This window comes from Kwoniella europaea, chromosome 1, assembly GCF_036810445.1.
Source record: "Kwoniella europaea PYCC6329 chromosome 1, complete sequence".
Lineage (NCBI taxonomy): Eukaryota > Fungi > Basidiomycota > Tremellomycetes > Tremellales > Cryptococcaceae > Kwoniella > Kwoniella europaea.
Window position 1 is genome coordinate 13,442,677 of NC_089487.1, and position 12,200 is coordinate 13,454,876.

Consider the following 12,200-nt stretch of genomic DNA (forward strand, 5'->3'; position numbering starts at 1 on the left):
ATAGATCTATAATGATAGCCTTCGTATGAATCATCTCGAGCGGAACGTATATCCACTTGGAATGTATATAAACATCGCTCAGTCAGTCAGTGCCATGTAACAACTCATGTTTATCAGGAACAAGCTAAGCTTAAAATCCAAAAATTCAAAGTCAACAACACACGCGTTTGTCACCGAACACAGATCCACAGAAAACATCCACTATTGGTCGGTATATTCCATCACTCCTTACATTCATACAATATATCTAATCAGCCTAGACTGAGACTTGGTCTGAGCGACCCACAACATGACCAGCACACCGTACATACCATGGAATGTATGGCGTAAAGTACGAGATCTGATACTATGCGTGTCAGTAGGGTTGATAGCGCTAGAATTGGGTGGTTGGGATATACGCACAAAGTGGGTTATACCTCATTTCCCAATCTCCATTCGAATTCATCTGTCTAAGGATAGAATAAGAACATACATAGTAATGAAGGAAGGTTTTGATTGACATGCTCCGTTCTTAGCGTTGGAATTAGATCCACTATCAACCCCTATGACCTCCCAGGGTTCTTACAGTTTTCCAAATGGAATCCGCACGAAAACCGCTGGATCCCATTCTCATTCACTCCTCCTCCTCTACTCATAGCATCGTTGATACGTTCTTCCTGGGCTGTGAAACCGCCTTCTGGCGAGTCGGATCTGAAAGACTCAAAGGAATGGTGGGAGAAGGACGTAGCTCCGGATGGGAACGATTGGGAAGATGTGAGTTGGGCAAAGGGTAAGACGGTGTTGGTGCTAGGGGATAGCGTTAGTAGATTTCATGTGAAGTATCTGTGTGAGGTGAGTAAACTATTCAACCCATCGATCACACTTTCTCGAAGGATAAGCCCACCACATCGACTGGAATCATATAATCTCAGACTTGGAATTATCCATTAAGCAGAGCTGATGTCGATTCCATCGATAGATGGCAGGCGAACCGCTCCATGAAATGCCATGGGGTCATCCCTTCTCTCCACCCAAAATAGAAGGTGAAGAAGCGAAACCTGAGGAAGAGAGACTACCAGAGACTTTGGAAGAGATCGAACGATCCAAGTCAGACTCACATGCCGAGAAGAACCTACGTCGGCGAGATTTCGACGCAGAAGAAATAAGTGATATCCAACCTGAACCTATTGCTGAACAATCAAATAACGGTACGGTGTATAGTTATGGGAAAAGGGATGGATCTAGACATGTAGGGAATGAAGGTGGATATATGGGACATTATTGTCATATACCTGGTATCGATCTGATGGTCATCCAGGTGTTTAATTATGGTTTGGATGAGAAGAACTTCTGGACATTGAGGGTGAGTTCTACCTCATCAACCACAGTATCTGTCATTATAGGATCCCTCAATCTTTTACTGCCAAATGACAAAATGATCACACTCGCTGTATAATCTAGGCTATCTGACTTGACTTGACTTTGTACTTCACTTAGAACGATTATATCCCCCCGTATACCATCGAATCCCGTCTGACCCTCCTCGCCCAGCCGTACATCCGAGCAGCAGGCAGATCGTCGACTGCTCCCGAGTTGACCTATGTAGGCTCGGCATTGTGGGATACGACGAGGTGGATGAGGGAGGATGCGGCTGATGGGAAGGATATATCCGAGGGATTGACCAGGTGAGTGAAGGGTCATTTGCCCATACCATTTTCTGTTCATTATGGGATAGGAAAGAATGCAATTCTGTACATCAATAATCCTTACTGACTTCTTTTTTGGTAAACCCAATAGAGAACGACTTAATTGGTATAGAATCAGAATACGTCAAGTGCTCATGCATGCCCGGCAGGTATTCCCAGACACTAAATTAAAATGGGCCACTCATCATTATCGTGAGTTTCCTTCCGTCTTCAACTCATCTCATTATTTGGATATCATCATTATCATGTTGTCTTGCTCAAACTCCCCTACTGACCCTTGTGCCTATACGTATAGCCCTCCGAGCAATGTCAGGCTGGTTCTTCGAAGGCAATCAATCGCAAAAACCCCAAAGACCTCAACAGAAGCTCAACAGGTTATCGCCCCTGCACGAAGCGGCTGTGTCTGCCCTGGAGAACCTGGGAGATGCGACCTCGGAGCAGAGGAGCGTTCTGAAGAATGTAGATTTGGGATTGTGGGGTAGGAAGATGATGGGTATGGAAGACCATCAAAAGGATGAGTGAGTAAAATGTTTCTATGTACAACCTGGTGATAGTGTATTTCCATTCGAATGACGAAGGGCTAAATTCATCTTGCTTTCACTGGACACAGCTTACATCAGAACTTGTTACCTGGCGGATATCTTTGGGCAGATATGATGCTATACGATCTACGAGAGGCGGTAACTAAAAAATGGTGGAAGCAGTAGGTGGAGTCACAGAAATGTTCTTGATTTCGGGTTTTCTTGTTTTCGTAGATGGGGAAATATCATGCGTCATGGATGTTATAATGACAAGCGCAAGTATGCATATATATATCTCTTCTGATAATCACAACCTCGTCCCACACGTGACTCCATACAAACAATCTTAAGACCTCATCTTTGCCTTGCCTTCCGGTTACTTTTCTACACTTTCTCACTCAAACCTTTCTCTCCTCTCTTGGAATCTTTCTTTAGGATCTCATTCAATCTAGTCCGTTGTGTGCAGTTACCTATGAAATCATAGGTATGAGATGACAATCAGCCTTTATCCTTCATTTTTCAATTACCATTTGAAGACGACTTTGTCTCTCATACGGAATACGGTAAGTCAACTCAACTTACCAAAACTGAAACTCTTGGCCAGCTCATCCAATTCCTCTTTACTTTTCCCTCTAAACAATTCTGCATACTCTTTGACCATTTCCTCACTTAACAGAATATTCCTGACCAATCTGGATAAATGACCAGCAACGTTCCATGAATCGTTGACACCCCCCGAAGCGGGATATCGAGATTTGATAGTGGGTGCGTTGGTGGCTAGCCATTCTACGACAGGCTTGAATAGATCCTTGACTTGAGAATCGTCGGCACCCCATTTGTTGGCCGCGAGATGCTGTACAGTATATCAGCGAAGTCCCTCCTCGTGGCAAGACCCTCCACACTGATTTCTCAACATCACGCTTACCTTTTGTTTCTGCAGGAATTCCCATATGAGCTTGACATATGGTGTATCTTCGCCCGCATAGACCATCCCTTGGAAGCCGACATCTAAGCACAGGATAACAATGAATGTAGTCAGCCAAAGACCCAATCGACTTCACCGAACAATCATCACATCTGATGAACAAAGAAAGAATCGTTCTATTGCCAACTCACCCTTGTATACCCAGATGGACCAGCTCGCTCTCGCTTTATCGTAAATATCAAGCTGTAGATTCAATACGTCGAATCGACTATCATTGATCTTTTCCCAATCAGGGAAACCGTCGTGGGCATTTTGGTAGACCGGGCCAAATTCACCGACTATACAATTCGCTTATCAGTAAGAGCTCGAGATATAGAAGATCCGTTAGAGTATCGACATACCCCACACTGGACCCTACAAAGCATATTCGGATAGTCAGTCAAACATTCCGCCCAATATACTGTGAATCAGAGTGTAGTCACCTTGTGTTTCCTCATATACTCGGTCTTACGCTCGTAAGCGTCCTTATGGAGTTGAATCTGTTCTTTCGTTCCCTAAAGAGAATTCATATTACAGTCATTTCGTCCAGATGTATCATCGGTATTTCATATCAAAAACTTACTGTGTAGAGTTCAGGCGCACTTGGGAAGCCATAGCTGTCAAGCAATCTAGGGTTAATTTCAACTCTCTCAATCTACGTTGACAGATTACTCACTTGGAGTAATCATGACAAGTGTATACCGAGTTGGGCAAAGGTTTACCGAAATGACTGAAATCAGCTGCGAAAGTGCTAAAGAAGAGTCAAACCACACATTAAATTTGGCTGCCAGTTGTGTATCGGCTTGTATTGATATGGATATAGACTCACTTTCCACTGTATCATCCGAGTTGATGTAACAGAAGCATTAGCCCACTGTCAGAGCCATTTTTATGGTGATAGTGAGGAGTACAGTAAGGACTCACTCCAAGAATAGGATATGATTCTCGTCAATCTTCCTAATAGCCATCTCGACTCTTTCGTAAAAATCGATCAAACGAGTATGTTTTTCATCGGTAGGTTCGTTGAGGGGGTTATAGCCCGCTACCCATGTGTTATGTTTGTAATGCTACATTCAGTTGGAAATTTGCATAGGATGAGCGGTAGTCCGTTATGCAATGTATCTGAGATAAAGGAAGTCAACATACCCTGGCGAGATGCTCCCAGATGATGATAGTTCGATCTTGGAAATCTTTGTGATCGTAAACTAAGTACCTGAAAGTCAGACTTCTCATAGAAATATACGAGAGACCATCGACGATAGGGGCTACGTTGTTACTAGCGGACAAGAAACTCACATGCCGCTTTGTGAGTCGGATTGTCAGAGTGCCAATCGAAGTTCTGTCCTATAATCGTTGCGCGATGTAAGCAAGCGAAAAGAGTACTGTGCATGACGTTCATGTACTAGCTTACCTCCTGGTGCCGAATGAAGATCGATGATGGTATATATACCATACTTTGCGCACTAAATAACATAGAATTGTAAGCTGTCTATGGCGTCACAATGTGAAATAACAGAATCACAACCTACAACATCGATTACTCTGTCAAGATGCTTAAGTCCTTCTTTTTTGAATACTCGGGGATTCATATCATCTTCGAAGTGGTGGTAATTAATCTGAGCTTGATGAGATCAATGAAGGCTTTTCTACATGTTCACCTCAAAGATGTACTCACGGGTACCCTAATGCAGTTCAGTCCAAGGGAAGCGAAGAACTTTGCATCTTCTTCGCCGAAGAAGTATTCGAGGAACTGGAATGAATAAGAGTATAACTTCAGATTAATCATCTACTTCTCTTGAGAGGGGTATATAAAAGCAACACTTACCTTGTCAAAGAAATACTCATACTTCTCTTCCCCTAGAACATCTTTCAGAGCAGCTCGTACTTGATGCTCATGTCCGGTATAACCAGTGATGAAATTCTCCATGTTCACTATATCACCCATGTAAGTGATGCAGCCCACCTTGAGAGGTCCTCTAATCATGCTATACAAAGTCCAGTGATGATTTGGTTGAACACTCACTCCATCCTCCTATAGCCGTACCCCTTAAGATGACTTCCTCCCCCCGAAGGGTGATCTTAGTGCCGTCTACTTTGAGGAAATCGCTCTTCATAGTCTCGGGTGGTGAAGAGGGTTTGGAAGTGAAATTACCCATGATGAAGATTAAGCTCTACTGGCGTATATGTAAGTGTGACAGTGTCATGCATGCATATATATCCTGTCTTATATCTGTTTGCACCATATGGTACTACTATGAGATGGGGCATGCACGAGTGGAGGAACCACACAAAACATCGGCGCCGATTCTACCGAAGCGTGTACGATTGCCACGTCACTGTTGACGTTGACTGTATGGGACGGTGTCATCGTTATCACTTTGGATGACTCACTCACCCGGACGGATCTCTGAAACACGTTATCGTCAACAATCCAACCTTCATCTTCGATTGCATTCCTAACCCACTACCCTGCAATTCCTTCTCGGTGCATACATCAGATAGACACGTAGAAGATCGCAGACGAAAGAGATGGCCACGAAAGTAGCACAGAAGAGGGTATGTCCTTATCCATCCTCAGTCATATTCTCGTTTCTCTCTTCCTCCTTCGCATCCGTGCAGAAAGGAAAATCAGCGTACTGACTTTCCTTTTCTCTACAGCTCCAGAAGGTCTGCTAATTCGAGCTCCGCATGGCTACATAGCTGATACATGTCAATAGGAGTACCTCGCCATGCAGAAATCACCTCCACCGTTCATATGGGCCTGTCCAGAGGAGAAAAACATTCTCGATTGTGAGTTCAAGTTTAACCTGAATTCATCAGTCTGCCAGATACATTTCAGGCGATACTAGCTGATGCCCTTGATACGATGTAGGGCATTTCATCATTGTGAGCTCTGCAATCCCCAGGTCTTTTAGGATTCAGCTTATGGACATGTTCTGTATGAATACAGCGAGGACCACCTGATACACCGTACGAAGGAGGAGAGTATCATGGGTTGATTTGGTTCCCTAGCGATTATCGTGAGTACCCTCCATCAGATAGCTAAGTACATCTGGTAGATCGAAGGAAGTATAGCTGTCGTGAGACTCCTGCTGATTGGTCCCTTCTCGTAGCATTCAAGCCACCCGACGTCAAGATGTTCACACCTTCAGGAAGGTTCGAGACGGGTCATAAGATCTGTATGAGTATGACTTCTTAGTGAGTCGGATCCAATACACTTACCCGGGAGTGATTAGCTAATGGATTTGTACTGCGTAGTCATCCAAGCACGTATGTCAACCTACGTTCAGTGATCAGGCGATGCAAGCCAGAAAAGTCAAGCTGATCCATAGTCACCATATATAGGTGGAACGCAGCGTGGTCGGTAGCGACTATTCTGACTGGTCTGTTAAGTTTCATGCTTTCGGACGAGTAAGTAACAATAGACTTCTGATCAGCTGATTTTGTTCTGAAGCTCGTTCAACAGTAAGCTGACAAGTTGTGATTAGGATCACCGCTGGGGCTGTCAAGACGAGCGAATCGGATAAGAAAGTATTGGCAAAGCAGAGTCATGCGTTCAATGTCGCCAATAAGAAGTTCCGAGTGAGTTGTCAGAACAGTGGTGTTTTCATAGCTCGCTAGTAGCTCACGGTTTCTTCAATGACTTAGGAAATCTTCCCAGATGTGAGTCGAACTTATCCTCTGAAACATGAGATTGGATATTGATTGTTTCTCTTTCATGGTTAGTATGCCAAACCAGAGATGAAAGATCTACCCGATATGGGCAAAGGTAACCCTTCATCTGCCTCCGTAAGTTCCCATTTCTCTCTTCTTTCGAGGACTGACCAAGCTGACATAAATCGACGTTGAGACATCCAAAGTCGTAGCCCCGAATACCACCACCCCAACCTCCACCTCCAACTCCACGACATCCACATCCACAGATGTTTCATCTTCCAACACCCCTGCTCCAGATGTCAACCCAAACACAAATACGATAGGAGCGAAAGATGTCAAACCGATCATCAATCGTCCACCTCAACCACACGGAGCGCAGAATTGGATGATAATACCTAGTTGGAGGTGGGTGATAGCTGTGGTTTTGTTAGCGGTAGTAGGTAGATTATCTTCATTTGTGGGACTATGATTGGTGACTTTCCAAACTAGATATGTTCCTTCGTCTCTTCCTCTTGGATCGAGGGAGGTTCTTCAATCCATGTGAAATAGTAATTTACCATAACGTTGAGGCTTTATCATTCATTGGTTATTGATTATGTTTGTTGTATATGCGATGATATGGTATGATATCATTTATTCTGGAAATTGTCTTTGATGATTTTGCATAAGATGGTCAAAGAGGAAAGACATCAAAAGATCTACTGTGAAACAGCCTGAAAAGGAAAAGATGAGAGATGAAAACGAAGTATATGAAGAAACTACCAGTCGAATTGATCGACTGGCTGAAACGGTAGAAAGGAAAAGAAATCTCTACTGCACAGATACTACTCCACATGGCCTTTCCAACCATCTTTATAAACTTTGAGTCATTACCACCTCGATATGTGCTATAAGCCGCTGAATCGCTGAATCGCGTGGGAAGAGATGAAAAGAGTGGTTATCGCTTAGCGGGCTGTGGTGAAAGAAGAGGTCAGCAAGGATCTGATTGAGCGATAAAAGAGGTGACGACGGAGGCTCACGAGTGGTCGTCGGAACAGTACTGATGTGGTTTCAAGACAGGTCAGTATGACATTACGAGTTGAACAAAGAATCAACACCATCAGTCAGGAGTGGTCGAGAGTGTGACAGTAACTCACAGATATGTGGTTCGGGCGCTATAAGAGGTAACAACAACCGGAAAATCAGCGATCAACCATTGCTCTCCTCGTGACACGACATCTTCGAAATGGATGACCCACCATGCACTTCGAAGTGTTCCCATCCTAAAGACTGCGTGATCCCTATCCCTCTCCATTCATTCTCTTCAAGTATTCTCAATAATCCCGAATCATCCGGTGAGAAATAACTGGGATAGGGGCATTCGTAAGCATTCCAACCATTCACAGCTCGAGGTCCATAGAGTTATTCGTATAGACAGACACACCTTTTTGGGATGTACTTCAACATGGCTTTTGGAAGTATCACATGTCGATATTCGAACCTATCATCTGAGTCTATCGTGACAACAGAATCAATCCTCAATCAGTCGAACCCATCCCCTTTTCATACTTTCGGCTTGAATTTGGGAGTGAGAATTTGACTTCACGTACATCGATCTGAATATATGATCCTGCATATATCCATCTAGTCAGCTTCATCATATCCACTTGTGATTATAGTACCCACCTCTCTGCCAATTCCTCCATGGTGGGCTGCTTGCTCTTGGACATGATATCTGATCTATGGGAGGGTTATGGGATGATCCGATTGATGAATTCGGTTCGGATGGTATTCCTTGCTTGATCTGTATATCCGGAGACGGAGAGAGTTTCTATAAGCTTGTGCTTATGTTTGACTGCGATAGTGATCAGGTTTGAGTTGTATTTCAGGATGAGAATGAGAGGATGAGAGGATGAGAATTGCAAGTTAATCGGAAAAAACGCGTAAGATCTTACTCGTCGAGACGTGAATGAATGAATGTTCTGAGAACGATGGTGGAGGATGAGAACGGGATCAAATCCCAATACGTGTACTCTTACTGGACTCGTATACCCTCATATGCAAGGATGCATACGTATAGCTAAGAAGGATGGATGCATTCACTGTACTGATGGAGGGAAGGCAAGCATGACAGGCTGAGCCTGGAGGCCGATACATGAGAAATGAGACAGGAAAAGGACGGCAGTGAAGTGCTGGAAAGGGCGTGGCGGAGAAGACATGGTGGTGACAGGGGATGGGATGGGAAGTTGAACTGAGGAATGTTGGAGAGGATTTATCGAATAGAGTCTCAGTGGCCAAGGCGAGATCGAGAGAAAGCAGGAGAATGGACGGAATCTGAGACTGAAAGAAGGTGAAATGGTCATATGGGGACAGAGGCGGATGCTTACGTTGTCTACAAGACCTGGCCTTACGACTACTTGATCGTCATTGCCAAGCTAAACTAGAGGAGATGTCACATACGAGTGCATATATGGTTATATATGAATACTCAGAGTTTCTTGCCACTCATTTGTAATCATTCTGTTCTTAAAGTCAGTCATCATCCACTGAACGATCAACGGTGTAACTTATCATGTCCATCTATACTCCAGATCATTTTGCAGGGTATTACTACGGTATCCCATCTCGTCCGAAATTAATCGCACGGAGTGATCCCTCTGAATGGACGCAACCTCGATCCAAGATTGACAGCGGGTTCCCTCAAGCTAAAGTAATAAGATCTGTCGATTCATCTCATCCAATCTGTTCAATCTGGAAATCCGCTCTTGGACCCGAACTGCTCAAAGTCATCGATGAGTATACACAGCTAGCAACATCCGTATCGGTGGATATCCTACGTATATCTTATGACGAAGAAGAAGATCACGACCTGGCTTCTCCATTGATATGGATCGGTATACCTCCGGAATCAATATCGATCGCTAGAGGTGGAGATTTAGTGGCAAGATGTATAACCTTGTTGAGAACGTTTGAATTAGTGGATGTACAAGTTGAAATACGAGAATCACAAGTGATATTACTCTCTGGCCCTGGTCCTGGACAAGAACCAAAACCAAACCCAAAGCTGATATTGAAAGAACCTCCTATCTATGCGTTCGACGATGTGACCTATTCGATCATTTCGAAACTTTCAACAGCGATAGGTCTAGGTATAACTACACCTATATCCTGTAAATCCGATTCCTACGGGACGACTTCTTTCTATTTGGAAAACACCAAAGAAGAAGGAAATTTCTACGCACTTACAGCTCGTCATGTTGTATCCGACTTTGAGTCTGACGATACAGATGTCCCCGTTCCTATTCCTGTTGTATTATGCAATCATCTCTTTGAAGAATGTATGGAACAGATAGAATATCTTATTAGGAAGAACCAGGAGGAGGTTGAAAAAGCCAGGGTCGACATCGATTCTATTAACGTAGGAAAGACTGAGAGTCTAATCAGAAGAGCAAAGTATGTATTGGATTATAATCCATTAGACATACAAGATCTGGAAGAACTTCGAAGAGAATTGGCGGATCAATGGTCGCAAGAATCGCAAAGAAGGATAGGTATCGTTCATTATCATCCACCGATCAAACACGACCATAAGGCAGAGGTTGATGTGGACTTAGATGTAGATCACGGTAGAGGGCTCAATGATTGGGGAGATGATTGGGCTTTAATCAAATTGGATAAAGATAAACTTCCTTGTTCAACTACTCTTACCAATATAATCGATTTAAACGATCGGTCAGAATTTAGGATGGCAAGTTGGTCAACGGAACAACCTCTTCTCAAGATCGATAAAGCCGATATGTTACGGTTAAAAAGTATCCTCACAGAAGATGATATGGAGAAATCATCGTTAGCCGTCATAATGCGAGGAGCGAAAAACGGAATTAGACTAGGTAAATCAATGTCTGTATTTTCAATGGTGAGGTATCCTTATCCCTCAAAGAAATGGATAAAACAATGGGCAATAACGATGATGAATGAATGGGAATTTGAATTCCGTAAATCATCCACATTCGCCGATCAAGGTGATTCAGGCGCAGGGGTCGTAAGTAGAGATGGGAAATTCGGGGGGATCGTGGTAGGTGGTACAGGAAGAGCAGCAAGGGATGGATCGCGTGCAATTATAGATATCACTTATGTGATGCCGATGTTCCATATAATGGATAGGATAACAGAATCGGGTTTAGGTGATTTACAGCTGTTATAGGGTTATATGTCAATAAGAGTGTGAAATGAAACCCATACATCGACGTCAGTGTCTTGGCATGGTGCTTCCGAGAATCTCTTCGACCCAGTCGATGGCTTAAATGAGGTAGACATATCATGCATTCCATATAACCCGTCTATCGAAACCCAAAGTGTACGTTTGTTCTCCAGATAGACGAGTTGATGAATCTACAATGAAACGGAGGAAAGTCGATTGAAGATGTTGAGCGAATGAGCTTAGTCGAAAAGACCGAAACCCTATTGAACACGAGAAAGTCAGCATACGAAAAGCATGAATGATCATATTTCGCGAAAGGTCTACGCACCATGTCATCATCGGACTCCTCCTTGGCCTCCTCTTTCTTCTCCTCAGCAGGGGCAGCGGCATCACCACCGGCAGCGGCGGCGGAAGCACCACCAGCAGCAGCGGAAGGAGCGGCACCACCGGATGGGACGGAAGCGAGTTTGGATGAACCTTCAGCGATGAGCTATGGGTTTAGGGAAGTTAGCGAGAGTTCAGTATGTTGCATAGCAGATGCGATGAAGATGATTTTCCTGGTGATCCCCTATACAGACGTAGAAGATCCTCCTACGTCCCAGGATACTAAACTGTATTATTCGAGATCAAGACAACCCCACTCACCTCGTTGATGTCTTTACCGTCAAGTTCAGAGATCAATTTGTCGAGTCTCTCTTGTTCGGCCTCGATACCGACGGTCTCGAGGTGAGCCTTGACGTCGGCAGCGGAGGGGGAGGCGTTACCACCGAGTTGGAGGAGGAGGTAGGAGGCGAGGTACTTCATCTATAGGTGGGTAGCAAGGTAATCAGCGTTTTGTTCATCCAACTTCTCCTCATCCGATCTCGCCAGATCCTTCCTTTTCTCCCAGCCAGACATGGAACCTCGCTCACTTTGTTTTGTTGTTTAGTGGCACGTCAACCAAGTTTAAGCTATCAAGCAGGAGAACGTTTGAGCCTTTGTTGATGATGAAGAGGAGGAGTAGAAGAGTAGTCAACGTCGTTGTCAAAATTCGATAAACTACAGAGCGACAACGACCACGAGAAGTGTCAGTAATGGAAATTACATTACCACGGCACTGGACGGGATTATGCAGTGTGGCACACTCATGGTGAGCACCTAAAATCCGATATCGGTGATAAGCCCTTCCCTTGCTACCAGCCACGTGGTGACGG

General features: G+C 44.1%; 6 protein-coding genes across 6 annotated transcripts; 3 read left to right on the forward strand and 3 right to left on the reverse strand.

Moving 5' to 3' along the window:
- Positions 1 to 289: 289 nt before the first annotated feature.
- On the forward strand, positions 290 to 2,392 carry V865_005117 (uncharacterized protein; the record flags this gene model as incomplete). Its single annotated transcript, XM_066228890.1, has 7 exons — positions 290 to 405; positions 516 to 831; positions 959 to 1,342; positions 1,477 to 1,664; positions 1,777 to 1,877; positions 1,981 to 2,203; positions 2,296 to 2,392. The coding sequence occupies 7 exons, from the start codon at positions 290 to 292 to the stop codon at positions 2,390 to 2,392; spliced, it is 1,425 nt and encodes a 474-aa protein (XP_066084987.1).
- A 198-nt stretch (positions 2,393 to 2,590) lies between these two features.
- On the reverse strand, positions 2,591 to 5,326 carry V865_005118 (uncharacterized protein; the record flags this gene model as incomplete). The annotated part of the gene is made up of 16 exons (XM_066228891.1): positions 2,591 to 2,676; positions 2,789 to 3,059; positions 3,132 to 3,214; positions 3,323 to 3,469; positions 3,533 to 3,545; positions 3,614 to 3,685; positions 3,754 to 3,787; positions 3,847 to 3,921; positions 4,095 to 4,237; positions 4,317 to 4,375; positions 4,467 to 4,514; positions 4,582 to 4,633; positions 4,700 to 4,786; positions 4,846 to 4,920; positions 4,996 to 5,102; positions 5,194 to 5,326. 16 exons carry the CDS (start codon positions 5,324 to 5,326, stop codon positions 2,591 to 2,593), a joined length of 1,485 nt encoding a protein of 494 aa, XP_066084988.1.
- Positions 5,327 to 5,699: 373 nt separating this feature from the next.
- On the forward strand, positions 5,700 to 7,296 carry V865_005119 (uncharacterized protein; the record flags this gene model as incomplete). Its single annotated transcript, XM_066228892.1, has 11 exons — positions 5,700 to 5,726; positions 5,888 to 5,960; positions 6,043 to 6,056; positions 6,121 to 6,190; positions 6,284 to 6,368; positions 6,429 to 6,440; positions 6,516 to 6,581; positions 6,659 to 6,752; positions 6,819 to 6,833; positions 6,897 to 6,959; positions 7,021 to 7,296. 11 exons carry the CDS (start codon positions 5,700 to 5,702, stop codon positions 7,294 to 7,296), a joined length of 795 nt encoding a protein of 264 aa, XP_066084989.1.
- Positions 7,297 to 7,764: 468 nt separating this feature from the next.
- V865_005120 (cyclin-dependent kinase regulatory subunit) lies at positions 7,765 to 8,536 on the reverse strand (the record flags this gene model as incomplete). The annotated part of the gene is made up of 7 exons (XM_066228893.1): positions 7,765 to 7,779; positions 7,847 to 7,866; positions 7,964 to 7,981; positions 8,066 to 8,172; positions 8,251 to 8,320; positions 8,417 to 8,436; positions 8,493 to 8,536. 7 exons carry the CDS (start codon positions 8,534 to 8,536, stop codon positions 7,765 to 7,767), a joined length of 294 nt encoding a protein of 97 aa, XP_066084990.1.
- An 842-nt stretch (positions 8,537 to 9,378) lies between these two features.
- Positions 9,379 to 11,010, forward strand: V865_005121 (uncharacterized protein; the record flags this gene model as incomplete). The annotated part of the gene is made up of 1 exon (XM_066228894.1): positions 9,379 to 11,010. One exon carries the CDS (start codon positions 9,379 to 9,381, stop codon positions 11,008 to 11,010), a length of 1,632 nt encoding a protein of 543 aa, XP_066084991.1.
- A 236-nt stretch (positions 11,011 to 11,246) lies between these two features.
- On the reverse strand, positions 11,247 to 11,811 carry V865_005122 (60S acidic ribosomal protein P2; the record flags this gene model as incomplete). Its single annotated transcript, XM_066228895.1, has 3 exons — positions 11,247 to 11,267; positions 11,336 to 11,497; positions 11,653 to 11,811. 3 exons carry the CDS (start codon positions 11,809 to 11,811, stop codon positions 11,247 to 11,249), a joined length of 342 nt encoding a protein of 113 aa, XP_066084992.1.
- Positions 11,812 to 12,200: the final 389 nt, after the last annotated feature.